At 46.8% G+C, this 14,639-nt stretch overlaps 1 protein-coding gene across 2 annotated transcripts in view; it reads left to right on the forward strand.

Annotated features, from left to right (window-relative positions):
• Positions 1–14,639, forward strand: part of LOC144801703 (E3 ubiquitin-protein ligase HECTD3-like) — a 507,926-nt gene that overhangs the window by 238,437 nt on the left and 254,850 nt on the right. For both annotated transcript variants that reach the window (XM_078671764.1, XM_078671765.1), the window contains one exon: positions 6,579–6,631. In XM_078671764.1, the coding sequence (XP_078527890.1) occupies positions 6,579–6,631 (53 nt within the window). The remainder of the gene's footprint in view (positions 1–6,578; positions 6,632–14,639) is intronic.

Below are 14,639 nucleotides of genomic sequence, written 5' to 3' on the forward strand. Positions count from 1 at the left end.
GACGGCTTCCATGAGTCTACTTTAATTCCAGTAAAACTATTTATCAAGAAAGACAAAGCCTATTTTTGTAGCCATGGATTCATGTAATAAAGCCAATGAAAAGAATGCCAAGGCATTCAGAGTACTGCTGGTGCTAATCCTCAAATTAAGAAAGTTAGTGCTGTTAAATACTGTCTGCCTATATACAAGCCACTGTAATTAGCAACAAAACAGCAGCAATAGCCATAAAATGGAGATGAAAAAAAACCGTTCAGAATGCCTCTGAACGACAGGATTCCATTGCTTCAGGTCAGTCATTTGTATGCTTCACTTCTGTAAGTCTTTCACTGTACTGACACATACATCAAATATTGTACTAAAAGCCAGCACATTTGTGATTGGAGTAGGCTGCAGTGAAGGCATTCGAACACCCATTAAAGTACTAAAAATGCCTCAACTGAAAGGCAGAGTAAAAAGCCAGGACGGACAGTGTGGACAAAGCCAGGGATGTGGCTCCAGCACCAGAAAAAGCCATCAGCAAATACGGACAAGCATACTGGTAAACACTGTTATTCTGAAAAAGTACAGCACCTCTTGTTACGGGGCAGTTCTCCAGCCGCTTCCGGGTAAATATTGATGTGAGAAGATATATTTTAGACAAAACCTCCCTACCCCTCTTTAATGAAAAAGGAAAACATCCGCTGTGTTCCTCAGTGTTATCAATGATGGGCAAATATACGGCAGTGATGTAAAGAAATGAAGACGCTTCTACTGTAGTCCTAAAGCAGCGACCAGTTTGGAATTGAATTACACTGGATCGCATTTAGTGCTAACAAAGTCAAACAGTGAAGGTATCACATAGTAGCGTGGGGGTTATTCAGCCCCAATCTTTTGTCCTTCATAAATACTGAAAATAACGAACATAAACATAATAAATGAGGATATTCATCACTGTGGGCATTGAACATGAGATGTCAATTTTAATGGCTTTGCTCATAATAAATACCCAAATACCAAACTGTTTCCTGTCCTGCTGTCCTCGCTTGGGGAATGATAACACTTTCAATGAGGGAAATGTCTGCTACCCTGTGTTTCTTTACTTATGATAAATGATTACGCTACGAGGCAGCAAGTGCACCTCCTAGTGGTCGCCAGGCACTGAGCACCCAGCCTGCTTTCCAGATGCTGGTGTAATTCAGAATAGATTATGATCAGAATCTGCTGCCGCGGCGCCCTTGGCTGGTTTTGGCGGCGCACCAGGGTGCCGCGCTGCACAGTTTGGGAACCACTGAGCTATGGCCTCGAAGGCCTTGAGGGAGCGGCGCAGGAAACTGCTGGAGGCCTGGCATTCGTCCTGATGCCGCTCTGGGTCCAGGGATCGTTCCCGGGACTGCTCGCGGAGCCGCAGTCGTCGTTCCTCGGGCTCCAAGTCTTCTCCCTCGGATTCCAGTAAGCAACGTCATAAAAAGAAGATGAAAAAGCGTGTTCGCTCTCCCCCCCGATGGTCCTCGGATGTGGACGAGGGGAACAGGAGTTCTGCCCCTGCGGCTCCTTTGGAGCCTGGGAGTCCCGCGGCCTACTCGTCTTACCCGGGTCCGTCGGCAACTCCCAAACAGGTGCAAGAGTTTCTTCCCTCCATGGGCCGCCTTTATAGGCCTCAGGCTCCCGCCGGCGCGCCTTCGGGCCCTGCAGTCCCGTGTGCAGATCCTGTTGGCCCGTCAGCGCCGTCGGTGGATCCAGCTGCGGCGCCACAGGATCCCACGAAGTTGGCTCTGGCGCGACAAGGTCCGGCGCTTCCGGCTCCAGCGCCGCCACCGGCGCCGCAGTAGGTGCCGTTCATTCCGCCCCTGCCCCAGTTCCAGGACCATTTTGTTCCTGCCTGGGATCCGCATTGGGACACAGCGCCGGCCTGGCCTCAGCCGGTGCCATTCACGACGTGTTTCCGATGCCATTTGTCCCTCCTCCGGCTGCGCCGCAGCGGCGACTCGTCCGGCAATGGAGGTGGAGGATGACTGGAAGGGGTCCAGGGACCCTCTTGCCCGTCAGTGTGACTCCGAGCAGGACTGGGTGGACGATCTGGAGGACGCGGGTGACCTCGATGTCTCTTATGACCCGGGGTTTGCCTCTCCCCCGCCTACAATGGAGGAAGGCGCTTCCTACACGATCGTGCTCAGTTGGGCTGCTGAGGTCCTCAACCTCGATCTTCCTACGGTAACCCTCAAAACTAACCTCTTCACCGAGGTGCTCCAGTCGGCGTCTACTTCACTAGAGCCGCTGCTTCCCTTCAATGACGCCCTCACCGATGTCCTGTTGGGCACTTGGTCACGACCGGCCACAGGGGCCCCTGTGGATAAGAATGTTGCCAGGCGTCACCACCCGGCTCCTGGTGACCTCGCCTTTCTGACCACTCATTTTACGCCTAGGAGTCTGGTCATCCAGGCCTCGGCGTCGCATAGTGCTTTTCCCACCGCTCCGCCGGATAAGGACTCTAAGAAGCTGGATAAGTTCGGTAAGCGTTTGTTCTCTTCAGCCAGCTTGGTGCTGCGATCGGTAAACACTGCCTGCTTATTGGGCCGCTATTCCCACGCGGTGTGGGATACCGTTGCTCAGGTGTTGCCTCAGTGTCCTGAGGGGGTCCAGGCTGTACTTTACCTGGCGGTTGCGGAGGGTAATGATGCGGCTCTGTTCGCCATTCGGTGTGGTTTGGACACTGCTGACTCGTTGGGCAGTGCCATTTCCACGACTGTGGCGCTGCATCACCACACCTGGTTGCATTCTACTGGGTTCTTGCCTGATGTCCAGAGCTCGCTCATGGACATGCCTTTTGATGGCACTCGCCTGTTTGGTGATAAGGCTGACAGTGCACTGGAGCGTTATAAGGACTCGCGGGCCACGGCCAAGTCCTTGGGTCTTTCTGCAAAGAGCCCGGCCACTCCTGGTTTTCGTTCCTTTCGTGGTCATGGCAGAGGCGCCCAGGCACGTTCTGTCAGCAAGCCTGTGCAGAACCAGCCTCAGGGCGGACGTGGCTTCTGCAGGGGCGGGTCTGGGAATCAGCGTGGGGGTCAGTCCACCTCTGCCCCCGCTGCTTCTACCTTCAAACCTTCCTAATCCGAGCTTTGTGGAGCACCCCACTCCAGTGGGTGGCAGGATCCGCCAACACCTCCCCACTGGCGCGATATCACATTGGAAAAGTGGGTGTGGCAGATCATCCACAAGGGTTACTCCCTTCCCTTTCAGTCCACCCCTCCAGCCATGCCACCTCAGTACCACTGCTTGTCGGGCGAACACTTGGCACTTCTCCGGCAGGAAGTCACGACCCTCTAGGCCAAGGGGGCCATCGAGTGCGTTCCTGGGCCAGAAGTAGGGCGTGGTTGTTATTCCCACTACTCTCTGGTCCCCAAGAAGGACAAAGGGGATCTGCATCCTATCTTGGACCTCGGGAACGTCAGTCGCTTCCTCCGGAAGGAGAATTTCAAGATGCTGACTCTGGCTCAGGTCTTGGCTGCCCAGGACCGTGGAGACTGGATGGTAGCGTTGGACTTGCAGGACGCATATTTTCACATTCCCGTCCTGCCAGCCCACCGGCGTTACCGGCGGTTCACGGTAGGCCAGGAGCATTTTCAGTTTGCCGTGCTCCCCTTTGGCCTTACCAGCGCCTCTCGGGTGTTCACGAACGTGATGGCGGTGGTCGCAGCTCATCTGGGCAGGTCAGTGGTGTCAGTCTTCCCCTACCTCGAAGACTGGTTATTGAAGGCGGGCTCGCCCCAGGCAGTCGTCTCCCACCATCAGACTACAGCCGCTGAGGGTTCTCTATCAGCGTGTCGAAGTCGCACCTGAGTCCCTCTCAGAAGCTTCCCTTCATCGGAGCGGTTCTGGATTTGACGCGGTTTCGGGTCTATCCTCCCGAGCAGGAAGTCCGGGATATTCAGGCTATGATTCCGATCTTTCAGCCTCTATCCCGGGTTTCAGTCAGGATGACCCTCCAGCTCCTGTGCCTGATGGCCTCCTGCATCCTGCTAGTGCAACATACCAGGTGGCATATGCAGGCTCTGCAGCGGGACCTGAAGTTCCAGGGGGCACAGCATCAGGGCAACCTGTCCGATTATGTCCAGATCTCGGAGGGCACTGCTCGACAATTGCAGTGGTGGCTCACGAATCGCGATTGGGTCAATAGCAGATCCCTCTCCCTTCCCCAACGGAGCACACAGCGGTGACGGATGCGTCCCTCCTGGGATGGGGAGGCCACTTGAGAGAGGCGGAGATCAGAGGCCTTTGGTCTCAGGCAGAGTCCCCGCTCCATATCAACCTTCTGAGCTGCCGGCGATCCGACTTGCACTGAAAGCATTCCTTCCCTCTGTCCGGGGAAGTGTAGTGCAGGTGTTCATGGACAACACCACCGCCATGTGGTATTGCAACAAGCAGGGTGGGGTGGGGTCCTGGACCCTTTGTCAGGAGGCTCTGCGCCTCTGGACATGGCTGGAACATCAAGGCATCACCTTGCTGGTTCAACACCTGGCAGGTTCTCTGAACGCCAGGGCGGACAAACTCAGCCGCCGGTGCTTGATGGATCACGAATGGCATCTGAACTCGGACGTGGTGCAAGGTCTCTTTGAGCAGTGGGGAGAGCCTTGGTTAGATATATTCGCCACCGAAAAGAACACGCAATGTCATCAGTTCTGTGCGTTGGAATTTCCAAGGCGGCACTCACTCGGCGACGCTTTTCGTCGCAAGTGGAGCTGCGGTCTGTTGTACGCCTTTCCGCTTATACCACTTCTGCCCCTAGTGCTGAAGAAGATCAGGCGCGACCGGGCCCAAGTCATCCTTGTAGCTCCGGATTGGGCATGTAGATACTGGTATCCCGAGCTACTCAGCATGGCGATCGATCCCCCGATCCGACTGCCTCTTCGGGAGGATCTTCTGTCGCAGCAGCAGGGGACGGTCCTCCACCTGAACCTGTCCAGCCTCCACATCCATGCATGGAGATTGAGCGGTGACAGTTGACAGCTTTCGATCTTCCTCCCGAAGTCTGTGATGTCATTCTGGCAGCCAGGCGCCCCTCCAGGAAAACAGTGTATGCCTGCAGGTGGAACAAGTTTGTGGCGTGGTGCTCAGCACCTTTCTGCCCCTCTTTCCGAAGTCCTTCTGTTCCTTTTTTCCTTGGCCCAGCAGGGCTCTGCTCAGGGCACTATCAAGGGTTATCTTTCTGCCATCTCCGCCTTTCTACGGCTTCCTGATCAGCCTTCTCTTTTTAAGTCCCCGGTTGTTAACCGATTTCTGAAAGGCATTATACACTCGTATCCTCCGGTCCCGTTCATAATGCTTCAGTGGGACTTGAATCTTGTGTTGACTTATTTGATGTGCGCTCCCTTTGAGCTGCTTCACAACTGTCCTTTACGTCTTCTCAGCTTAAAGACTGCTTTCCTGGTTGCTCTCACCTCTGCCAGAAGAGTGAGTGAGCTCCAGGCTGTGACTTTTAAATCTCCTTTCCTCTGATCCGGACAAGGTGGTTTTAAGGACCTGTCCTTCTTTCTTGTCAAAGGTTGTTACGCCCTTCCACATTGAGCAGACCATCACCTTGCCCACCTTCTTTCCGCCTCCACATCCTTCTAAAGAGGAGGAGAGGCTCCACCGTCTGGACCCAAAACGTGCGCTCTCGTTCCATCTGACGCGTACATAGCAGTTCCCGTTGGATGACCAGCTCTTTGTTGGCTACGTGGGTGTCCAAAAAGGCCGGGCCGTGCACAAACGGACCATCTCTTGGTGGGTCGTTCTCTGCATCAAAGCCTGTTACTCGTTGGCCAAGAAGGAGCCTCCTGTGGGGCTGCAGGCGCATTCCACTGCTGCCTTGGGACGCGGCGTTCCCTTGCAGGACATTTGTCAAGCAGCTACGTGGGCCTCGCTGCACACATTTACCAAGCATTACTGCCTTGATAGTCAAGTCCAGTTTGACGACTTCTTTGGACGTTCTGTTCTCCGCGACTTTCTGGTTTAATCTTGTTCGCAGACCCACCACCGGGGTTGGTCTTGCTGGGGTATCTATTCTAAGGTAAGGAATCTATCACTAACGTGTCTCTTTCAGATGCACAAGTTACTACTTGTGTAATGATATATCTGTAAGAGACATTAGTTAGTGATAGATTCCTTACCGCCCCTCCCATCCTCCCCGTTCTGCAAACTGATTACTAGGGTTAAAGTCATCCCTTTCAGTGCCTTAGTTTCAATGCACCAGTGGTCAGTATCTTGCATGGCTCTGCGTTCCTGGCGCGGAAAGTCATGTCCAGAACTGACGTCAGAGCGCATGGGTGGCGCCTAAGTAGTCTCCGTGACGTCATTTTGGCGCATACGACGCAAGTAACAGACGCGGAGCCTCAGGACGCCACCTACTGCTGCGCAGGGGTACTGCTTGCCAAACTTTCCGGATCCAGTCTGACGCCTGGGGATATTCTAAGGTAAGGAATCTATCACTAACTAATGTCTCTTACAGATATATCGTTACACAAGTAGTAACTTGTGCGTCTTCCTCTTTCCCATATGCCAAAGCCTTGGTGTTGATACTGCCTGTTGTGCTCTTTAACCAAAAGGTCCCCTTTATTTCCCAGGTATATGAAGGTTTGAAACCCTCTGATAAGAATGAGAAGCTGCTGGATTACAGGTAAAAATTGCATAAAATTGTTTTATTTTTAGTTAATAAAAACCATCACAATACAAATACAAATTAAATACATGTTAAAAGGATATTACTCAATTTTCATTAAAACGTTAATAAATATTGGTATAACACAATATCATGGATTTGTAAAATAGAATATTATAAGATATATTCAGTACATGATTACTTCACCAGATTATTCATATGGGGTATGCATCTGTTGTAGCAAACAGGATTCAACAGTTCTAAATATAGTCATCCTTCTACAATTTTATTCTCCAATCAGTGTCATACAGTCTTGTAACTTGTGGTGTTAAATACTACTTGCACGCCTGTATTACTGCTCTGTCATGAGATTGTAAAAACTTCACAAGTTTACAATTTAGCTGAGGGTCTGTAGAATCCAAGCTTCTCATGATGGCTGTTCTGCATGTACGGATCCCTCACTCATTAAATAAGTACTTTAAATGTAATCGACGCGCATTGTTCCTTTCGGAGCATATACATACCAAATGCACAAAGTCCTCATCTGGGGCATCACATAGTCTGCACGTTTTAAGTCCATTTATCGACAAAGTCGTTTGTCTGACAGAGACGGCAGATCACCTAGGCGCATGGCCAATAGTTTCTTGAAGTGCACCGGATAGGTTAGCTGAAGGTAAGTTGCAGGTTGCAATGTGGCATACGTTTGGATTGTCATCCATACATGGGCTTGTCGCGAAAAAATACTTTTATCATCTACTAGCGAGTGAATTTATGCCGCTTTGTTCATGGCCTGGCAAAACGTGGGATGAGACAAGTTCAAGTCCCACAGATCACCTGCATTAGTTAATTGTAATGATGAAAACAAGTATTTATTGTAAGTTGAATTATCATCGTTGACCAAGGCTTTCCATAACGCGTTGACTAGAATACTAGATTGATTGTTTCGTATTTTTTGCATGGTTTTAATGAACTGGTACCTTCTTGCTATGTTTTGCTGTGTTAGTCCAAATTCCAAACGAATTTGGGCTGGGGAGGCATTACCAGGAAGATGAAATACCTGCTTATATGTTTTGGTTTGTAATCTGTCTAACATTTTAGCACCCCTACCATGCATCACCATACTTGCATAGGTTAGAGAAAGAAGCAATTTTGCTTAAGTTGCAGAAAGCAGTGGTTGGTAGGAGGGACCGTCTAGATTTTTTGCTAGCAAGCTGAATGCGTGTATTAAGGCATTGTTCTTCCTAATCATATGCTGCTGTTGGGCTTGAAAATCGATGTTTTAATCAAAATTAAAACCAAAATACTTATAGGTACTGACTTCTTCTATGGTTAGATTATCCAGCTTGATCTTTAAAGAAGCCCCGGTATTCTTCCCAATAAGCATAGCTTTTGTTTTGGCAATGTTTATTTCAAATTTGTTGAGTTTTGTATACATCGATGCTTCTTGGATCAATCTTTGGAGTCTGATTTCTGTATGACTCAACAGCACAATGTCATCAGCATATACTAGATGGGATATCGTCAGTGGGCCTAATCTTGGTGCATGGGTGTTAACAAGATCCAGGTTGGAAGTCAAATCTGCCATAAATAAATTAAACAGATATGGAGCTAGCACACACCCTTGCTTAAGCCCCCTAGCGGTTGGTATTTTCCTTGATAGTTTGGCCCCATCTCCTACCTTGATTTGAATCCACGTTTCTGTATATAGAGATTCAATTGCTCTTAACATTTTTTCTTGTTTACCCCAATGTCTTAATTTGGCCCAAAGGAGTGGACAATCCACCCGATCGAAAGCAGCCTTCAAATCTATAAAGCAGAGTTGTAATTTCTTCTTTGGGCATTTGCTTTTTTCCGCAATTACTGCTACTGTTAACATGTTAATTGAGGTACCATACCCTTTCTGGAAACATGTTTGTTGGGGTGGAAACAGATTAGATCTTCCAGTATTATCGATGCATAGTATTTTGCTTCTGTGTCAATGAGAGCTATTAATCTGTAATTGGATGGTTTTGTTTTATCTCCACCCTTAAAGATGGGGTTTATTATGGATCCTCTCCAACCGTCTGGAATCATACCTGTGTTTTCCACCTCTTTAGATAATAGCATTATGGGATTGGCCCAATATTTTGGGTCCGATTTAAATAGGGCTTGTGGGATACCATTCGGTCGGGGAGCACTGTCACTTATTCCTGATTTAATAACTTTTTCAACTCTGGTAAGCGTACATGATGTATCATCTAGAGTGGGTACGTGCACATGATATGACGATAGTTCCGTGATTTGCTTAATTTTTTTATTTTTGTTTACTCGCAACTGATCTTCGTCAATAAAAAGTTTAAGTACACGGCCCAAGCTTCTTCTGTAACATTTGATGATACTATTACTTTGTGAGTCTTATTTAAACCGTTTATTGTTTTCCAAAATGCTTAGGCATTTGATTGTTTGATAAACCAGCTTTGCCCAAAACTCATCCATTGGTTTTTTTTCTTGCCAAACATGTTTCTTTAATTCCTTCTTGAGTAATTTTAGCTTGCCCCAAGCGTCTGAATTGTTACCTTGTTTTTTGACCTTCCTTATTTCTCTTCTCACTTCTTGTTTTAGCACCTTAATTTTCTGTGCTGGTGAATGAGTGTGAACTTTGGTCCGTCTCGTTGTTGATTTTGATTTCTGTTTCCTTACTTCAATCACAAATTTGGTCCAAGCGTTTGATATGGTGGGAGATGACGCTATACTATCCTCCAGTATTGCTTTGGCTTTGCCTACGAGTTCAGGAAGTCGATTGGTTGACCAATTCACTTGTTTGTATGTGGTTACTATACTTTTTTGAAATCTGTCCAAATGAATGTTTATTACTATTTGCTGAATTGAGTGATCACTTTCCGTAGTGCACTTAATTTTAAACATACTTAATTGTTGAATTAGTGGCAAGGAAAGAATAGTATAGTCAATAACAGACCCTGAAGTTGGTCCATAATGTGTTAAGCTTGGTGGACTATCATCCAGCGTTCTCTCGTTGATTACTCTCAGACCTAAATGTTCTAGAGTGGTGACTAATTCCTTACCCACTTTATTGGGCTTCCTCCATGGATGGGCAGTTTGATGATTTATCGACCAAATTTCATTTTCTGCTATTAACTGGTCGTCTTCATCTGGGGTAAAAATGAGATGGGTATTGAAATCTCCTGTCATGACTATTACCCAAGTTGGAGTATTGTGTCTTACTTCAGTTATTTCATAAATTAACTTTTTGAATATTATTAATTTTTCTTGAACGTTTGGATGAGCGTATATATTAAACAAGATTAGTGTAGTTATCCAGTGATTGGTACCAAAATTAAGTCTTATTATTTATATGTTAATTGAGGTTGTCCACATTTGTTCAGCTTCTACCTTAATATTGTTTGATATGTAAACCGAAAGACCGCACTTTGGTCTTCCGTAGAGGTTTGTTTTTACGGCGTCCACCTGATGTAATGTAAATCCTGGTAATTGAATTGGACATGTCAGCCAGGTTTCTTGTAGTGCTATGATATCATATAGACCCCAGAATTCCATTAGAGTCCTATCAGTAAGCTTTGTTATTGCACCTGCAATATTCCAGGAAAGTATATTTAATTTATCAACTTGCAGGGCGCGTTTTGATTCAGTAACTGGTCATTGCCTATTTACGTTTTTTGGTATTAACGGTGACCAATACCTATGGTTACGCCTGCTTTCAGTCGAGGTTACAGGTATTTTTTTTACACTTACAGCGTGCATGATTAACTGGTAAAGAAAGAGTCCTAGCACTAAAAGAAATGCTGGAAGGGCTAGAAGTAACTGGGAGCTGAAATTACATTTCCAGGAAAATAAAATGCATTTAGCCTTTCTTGCTCTCAACGGGAATAGGAAACACCCAGTTTGTTTCCTATTAGAGAAAGGATCTTCTTCGTGTGAGACCTGTTATCATTAGGCGATAGTACCAGAGTGCGATGACAGGCTGGAGAGATCTTCATGCTGTTGGTGGGAGAGTGATTGTGATGTGGAATGATCCTGAAGAAGACCTAAAACCTGCAGCTTGTGTCACTGCTGGGGATGAACATGGTACCCAGAAGCTGGTTCTCGGATTGATAGAAAGTTGTCTATAGTTATATTTTATTGGTTGGTTTAGTTTTATTTTGAATTTAAACGAGAAGCTGGTACTCTTATTGATACTATTTTGCGTAGTAAAACACTGAACATGTCCATGCACTGTTTTTTAAGAACCCCCTCTTGCTGTCAGTGAGACCCATGTCCTCGATTGCCACTGTTTTCCAACTTTTATACTTGGAAATGTGTATGTCAGATCACTGTGGTGTGATGTGTTTTCCAGGGCTGAGGGTCCCAATTTGTCTGTTACAGGCAGCCCACTGATTGCGATTGACAGCCATGGTGAGAGATGTGTTGGGTTTTGGCATGAAATCAGCTGGTCATGCAAATTATAAATATGTGCATTGGCCTCGCTGTGCTGGATTTGTTAATGTATTACAAGAGGTGCTTCAGATCAGGATTCAGAAACTATTTCTGATCTGTGCTGAGAATTGATACTAGTCTAGCAGGAGATGAAACTGTTCAGAATCAAATAGCAAAGGCTAAGCTATGCTAGGTGAATCCTCAGCAATGACCAAGTAGGAGGTATGAAATCAGGCAAATCAATCAATCAGGATTTATAAAGCACAGCTAATCACCTGATAGGATATCCAGGCTCTTGCAGGCCACGGAGGCTTATTCCAGCAGCCAGGTCTTGAGGGCCATTCGGAATTGTGGAAGTGAGGTGTGGTGAGGTTCGGCGGGAGGCTGTCCCAGGTCTTTTCAGCGATGTGGGAGGAGCGTCCTCCTCTTCTGCTTGAGGTGATGCAGGTAGTATGGGCAAGTGAAAGGGAGGCAGAGCGTAGTCTTCTCGACTGTTCCTGGGAGTTGAGGTGGTGGTTAATGTAGGCGGGCCCTTGCTTGTGTAGAGCCTGTGTGCGTGGGTCAGAAGCTTGAATTGGTATCTCTTCTGTATGGGGAGTCAGTAGAGTTTCCTGAGGTGGGAAGTGATGTAGGTTCATCGGGAAAGGCCATTGATGAGTCTGGCTGCGGCGTTCTGTATGGTCGGTAGAAGGTGTGCGGCGATTCCTACATAGCGGGTATTGCCGTAGTCCAGTCGGCTGGTGGTGAGGGCTTGTGTCACGGTGCGTCTTGTGTGTAGTGATAGCCACTTGAAGATCTTACGTAGCATGCGCAGAGTGAGGACTAATGAATACTTATTGAGCACCGCTGGCATGGACATTGCCATACGAGTGTAAACAAAGACCAGCATTGAAAATTATTGACATACTATACAGAGTACTGACATTGGAAGAACAGGAAGTGATATAAGAAATGAAGAACACTAGAGGAGCAGTGTCAGTTGGTGGCAGTGGAAGAGCTGGAGCAGACTGCTACTGATGATCAGTCACTGAGCCTTTATGGTTCTTCGGCTGTAGATCTTCCGCTTTTTGTTTAGTTTAGGATGTGGCCAGCGGTGCTCAGTACGGGGTACATGAGCCTGTATCTTCTCCTAGAAATTATCTGGGTCTGTGGAAATCACTTTGTACAATTTTCTTCTAAAATTAATCTTTAGTCGATCCATCTCTACAGGAAGCTCATGTTCTTAGTGTCATGAAAAGTCATGTAAAGTTGGTTTAAAGCAATGTTTATAGGTGTGCCAGTTAATATTGCATGAAAGGTTTGAGGGCAATGAGGGGCAGAGTAGAGAAAGAGACATGCACAGCCCTTCTTGGTGGTTGGTACAGCACTCTGCCTCGTATGTAGGTGACAGGATACAGGTACAACAAATACTTTCACACCAACAAAAGAAAGAGTTTGGGGGTTTAGGAAAACAAATCAGAACACAGTCAGTTTCGGTGGGTAAATATGAGGGCAGAATTCACTAGTCTTCAGGTGATAGCATGCTATAAAGGGCTCCTAATCCCACCATGATACAGGCATGGAACGCAGGAAACCCTGGAGTCCAAAGGTAGCATAAGTGTGGAAGAAAGCAGAGAAATAAAAGACAATAAATATCATTAATGGTGGAGCCTACACGCAAGGGAACCAGAAAGGGAAGAAAAATAGCAAAGGGGCAAGTAGACAAAACAAGGTGACAAACGCTCAGGAGCAAAAAAGTGGCTTCTGAAGCATGACCTGGGTAAGTTATATTGAGCAAACTTATTTTTTGTGTTGACTCAGATTCTGGAAGCGTATTAATCTGACCTGAAAGTCCCACCCTATGTCTCTGATCAGCCAGTTGCCACAGGCTCATTCACCACAATATGCAGGTCTCTGGGGCAATGCAGATGTGATGAGGTATTGAGTGATGGCATGTGGAGTGTATTCGACTTCGTGGTGCTTTAATTGTAGCTGTAACATATGTAAGCCCATATTCCTTGCCTCATCTTCATCCCAAGAACTCACACTCGGTGGGAACACCTCGAATGTTGCGTGTAAATGTCAGAATATTAAGGCTTGCCTGCTTGCTTATTATCACAGAAACAAGAGAGGGAATACAAAGACGCACTAAATTCATTTTTCTAGATGATACTCGTTTAATTCATACTTGTAGTTATATCTGTTAGCAGTTAGTGGATATAAAGGGGGGATGAAAGAGTGAGGATGGATTTGTCACTTGGCCTCCTACTTGGATTTAGCCAGTATCAAAGAAATTATGGCAATTCATCTATCATTTATCTGTAGTGGTTAATTAAATCAACCCCAGCTGTTCAGGTCTATTCTTACTAATCTGTTAAGGACAAGAGAATGAGTGTGATTTATGGTGGAAGATGTTCTTGTTGTAATGAACTAATCTAATATTCACAAATTATATTTTCGATGCATACCTTATGTGTATAATGTGTTATAGTTGCTATTTATATTCTATTATATCATATTATATTATTCTAAAAATAGACAACTGGTTGGGAGTCTGAATATATGCATATATATGGAATATTTTATCTTCAGTTTGTCATGTATGTTGTGCCAGTTTTTCTTTTACAATTATTTAATGTTTTCTGCATTTATTATATTAGAGAGTAGGATGAAATTTGGAGGTTAATATCTGAATGTACTTTCTGAGGTGTAATAGCAAGACAAAAAATTTTCTGTCATTAACAAAATCAAAAACGAATGAGTCACTACTCCACAACACACATTTAATTTAATTTGAGGCACAGAAATAAAAAAGATTATGGGTAGGTGAAGAAGTTCAAATTAGCTTGAGTTCAGCTTTAGAGATTAGAGTATTCTTTTTAAAAAGATAATGAATGTGAAAACTAAGAGAGTGATAAAGGATGGTGGGTATAAGGACAAAATATTGAGTAAAAAATATTTTAATCACGGGGGCGTGGCGTGGCAAGCCAGCATGGCGGACGTGTGCTAAGTAGGTTCCGTCCAGCCCTTACTATTATCCTATATTGATCCTGCTCCTCCGGCTGCGATACCTTCCGCCCGGCTGTCCCTGAGGTGTGGAAACTTGGCAACGCTTGCCTGGGTGATGACTGACCTGCACCATATCCTGCGGCGGCGGTGTGATAGCGGCTGGCCTGGAGGCAGCTCTGGGTCCGCGGCCTCGAGTGCGGCCTTGTCGGCGGTTTCAGGTGGGGCGGAGCTGTTGTGGCCCGTCTGATCCTTCCAGCGTCGCTGTGCGGGATATCCATCTCCCCGCCTGAGCCAGTTATCGGTTGTGTGCTGGTGTCCCCGCAGAGCAGACCCCCCCCCCACTTGATCGGCGGTCAAATCGGACTGCATGGGGTGGGAGTGTGTGGGACCCGGGAGATGCCTGGGGTGGACGCCGCCATCTTGTGCTGCCCGGCCACAGAGTTCCGGGTGCCCTGGCGGCACTGTGGTTTCCGCCCTGTTATTTGGTGTCCTGCCCGGGGGCGTCTGTAACCATAGGGGACTGGCGGTGTTGTGTGTTTCGGCGCCCGCCCTGCATGACGCATCGCTTGGATTGCTGCCTGGGCCTGCTGGCACCGTAGGGACGGCG

Source organism: Lissotriton helveticus, chromosome 1_2 (assembly GCF_964261635.1).
Source record: "Lissotriton helveticus chromosome 1_2, aLisHel1.1, whole genome shotgun sequence".
Taxonomy (NCBI): Eukaryota; Metazoa; Chordata; class Amphibia; order Caudata; family Salamandridae; genus Lissotriton; species Lissotriton helveticus.